The 2,709-nt window shown below is 38.5% G+C and overlaps 1 protein-coding gene across 3 annotated transcripts in view; it reads right to left on the reverse strand.

Moving 5' to 3' along the window:
• Positions 1-435: 435 nt before the first annotated feature.
• SYNPR (synaptoporin) overlaps positions 436-2,709 on the reverse strand; it is a 318,541-nt gene continuing 316,267 nt past the window's right edge. For all 3 annotated transcript variants that reach the window (XM_040454545.1, XM_040454546.1, XM_040454547.1), the window contains one exon: positions 436-2,134. In XM_040454545.1, the coding sequence (XP_040310479.1) occupies positions 1,877-2,134 (258 nt within the window). In that variant the 3' untranslated portion in view covers positions 436-1,876. The remainder of the gene's footprint in view (positions 2,135-2,709) is intronic.

The following is a 2,709-nucleotide window of genomic DNA, read 5'->3' on the forward strand; positions in this document are numbered from 1 at the left end:
GCTGCTCTCTGCCTGGGATTCTCTCCCTCCCATTCCGTCCCTGGGAAACCTGGTGCAGTCCTCAGGCCTGAAGCACCTTTGACCTCCCTCTAACTAGCTCAAGCCCCTCTGATAAATGTTCTCGTGGAATCCTCTGCCTCTCTTTGCTGCACGCAGCCTAAGTGGCGTGTGCTTATTTTAATGTCTGCCTCTCCTCCTAGAGTGTGAGCTTCTCAAGGTGAGGCACGTTTCTGTTTTATCTCGCTCCCATAGCCCCAGTGCCTTGCATAGCAGTGGGTGCAGACGGCGTCCTAAAATGAGAGAATCAATGAATGAGCAGCCCTAGGCTTGGAAACAAGGGCATGGGGAGAGCGTGGAAACCCCGTGCATTTATAACTTATTCTTCCATTGTTAAAGCTAACCAGATTCTATTGTAATTTTGCTCTCTCCAGCCAGCACTGTAAGCAATAACTTTATTAAGGTCAAATAGATATCACAATACAGTATTTATCCAACAGGATCCAGAAACCGGTTACAGATATCATCTAAGAACCACAGCTGGTTTGTGCTAAAATGCTTCCAACATCACAGATCACACAGAGTTTATACATCGATAACAACTTTTATCTGGAAATACGGATGCACAGTTTGCCCTCGCTGTTAGGCCTTGATGTTCCAATTGAGTCAAAACAAAGAAGGGAAGACTGGCGTTTTCTTGATAATGAAAAAATTCTGAGGAATATTTCATGAGAACTGTCTCTGGGATCAGAGTTGCTCATGGAAGTCATTTCTAATTTATGATTCAAATCGGAATTAGTAATTGGTAAGTTAAGCTGTGACTTGAGAATTTCTAATAATTGGATCAAGGAACATATTAGCTTTACAAATAGGATTTAAAAGTTTGGCTGCTAGTATAGGTTCTACAGAACTTCCTTTATAAATTAATACATTAGCACAAAAGCTTCTCGACTATGGTATCTGATATCTGCATCTCTGTTACTCTAAGAAAACAGCACTCCATAAACACAAACAGTTATTGGGCCTATTGTTTATGGTCCATAGGATAAGAGCCACAAAACATCATAGAAAGTTACGAGAATGTAAATATTTAGCTAAGTAGATAGAATAAGTATTGGGCAGTTACCATATATAACACTGAATATTGACTAATAGGGAAAAAAAAATCCCAAACCTTAGTTACGGTGCAGTCAGAATTGGGTAAAGCCAAAGACAGATTTGCAAGTATACAAAGTAATGAATATATTTCTTTAAACGTCCATTTAACAAATTCATGGTGCAAACTGGAAAATTTTCATAAATACACTTCAAATGTTCATTTTGTGAGAAAACGCATATTCATGCACTAAACCTTATGAGCACTGATTCATTAAGTAAAAAAAAAAAAAAAATACAGAGCAACTGTCTGAAACAAATACTTAAGAGACTCACAGTCCTACAATGTCTGCAACTAAACACAATAACACATGCATGTGTGATACACCAAATTGTCTTATAGAAATCATTAAAACATCTTTCACATCAAAACGCATAGGAAAACTCAGGGGTATAGAATTTACTTTATGCATATTACATACTAGAGACTGTAAGCTTCCAAATGCTTTCATTATCTCCACACACCTACAAAACGACCATACAAGTATCTGTGTATGTAATAAGGTACTCTCCAATTAGGCATCTATGATGAATAATGCATCTCCTCATGTCGTCTCCTCTCTAAGTACCATTTATCACGACCCAGGCCTTTCTGCCTTAATGAGGACTACAGATCTCTGATTTACATTCAACACCCTCTGCATTAATAATTGATTGAAACTCCTAAAAAACTCTTCTGCAACTAAAATGGAAGGTGGTGAGGCTATCGCCAGAAGACTACCTGTTAAATCTGATTGGTAAAAGAAGCGGGGCCACTGGACTGTTGGCCAAACTCATCTGAGGATGGCCCCATACTCGCCTGCTGGCTGTACCCGCCGCTTGACCCATAGCTGTCTTGGTTGTACCCGCCTTGGTTATAGCTACTCGAGTGCTTTTCCATTGGGTCTGAAAGATATCTCTGTCCCGAGGAATGCCAGCCGGTCTCCTTGAAAACAAACCAGATGTTTCCAGCCCAGAGGATAAAGTTCAAGAACCCAAAGACCTGAAAGGAGAATCAGAGCAAATGAGTTGATAGATGGAAACACAAGAAAAATCTCAATTTCAGAAAATCCTTCATAATACATACGGCTACTTTTTATTCAACATTGAGATCTCTTTCAATTTTTCATTTGGAACTGCTGTTTCATTTAGAATATTTAACATTTATTTATTTATTTGCATCCAAGTTAGTATATAGTGTATATAGTATATAGTATATAGTGCAATGATATCATAAGTAGAATCCAGTGATTCATTCCCTATGTATAACACCCAATGCTCATCCCAGCAAGTGTCTTCCTAATGCCCCTTAACCATGAAGCCCACCCCCCTCCCACAACCCTCAGTTTGTTCTCTATATTTAAGAGTCTCTTATGTTTTGTCTCCCTCCTTGTTTTTACATTATTTTTGCTCCCCTTTCCTTATGTTCATGTCTTGTACCTTAAATTCCTCCTATGAGTGAAGTCATACGATATTTGACTTTCTCTAATTTTGTTTAGCATAATAGCCTCTGGTTCCATCCACGTAGTTGCAAATGGCAAGATTTCATTCTTTTTTTTTTTTTTAATTTTTTTTTCA

This window comes from Herpailurus yagouaroundi, unplaced genomic scaffold (genome assembly GCF_014898765.1).
Source record: "Herpailurus yagouaroundi ecotype Mexico unplaced genomic scaffold, PumYag 213, whole genome shotgun sequence".
NCBI lineage: Eukaryota > Metazoa > Chordata > Mammalia > Carnivora > Felidae > Herpailurus > Herpailurus yagouaroundi.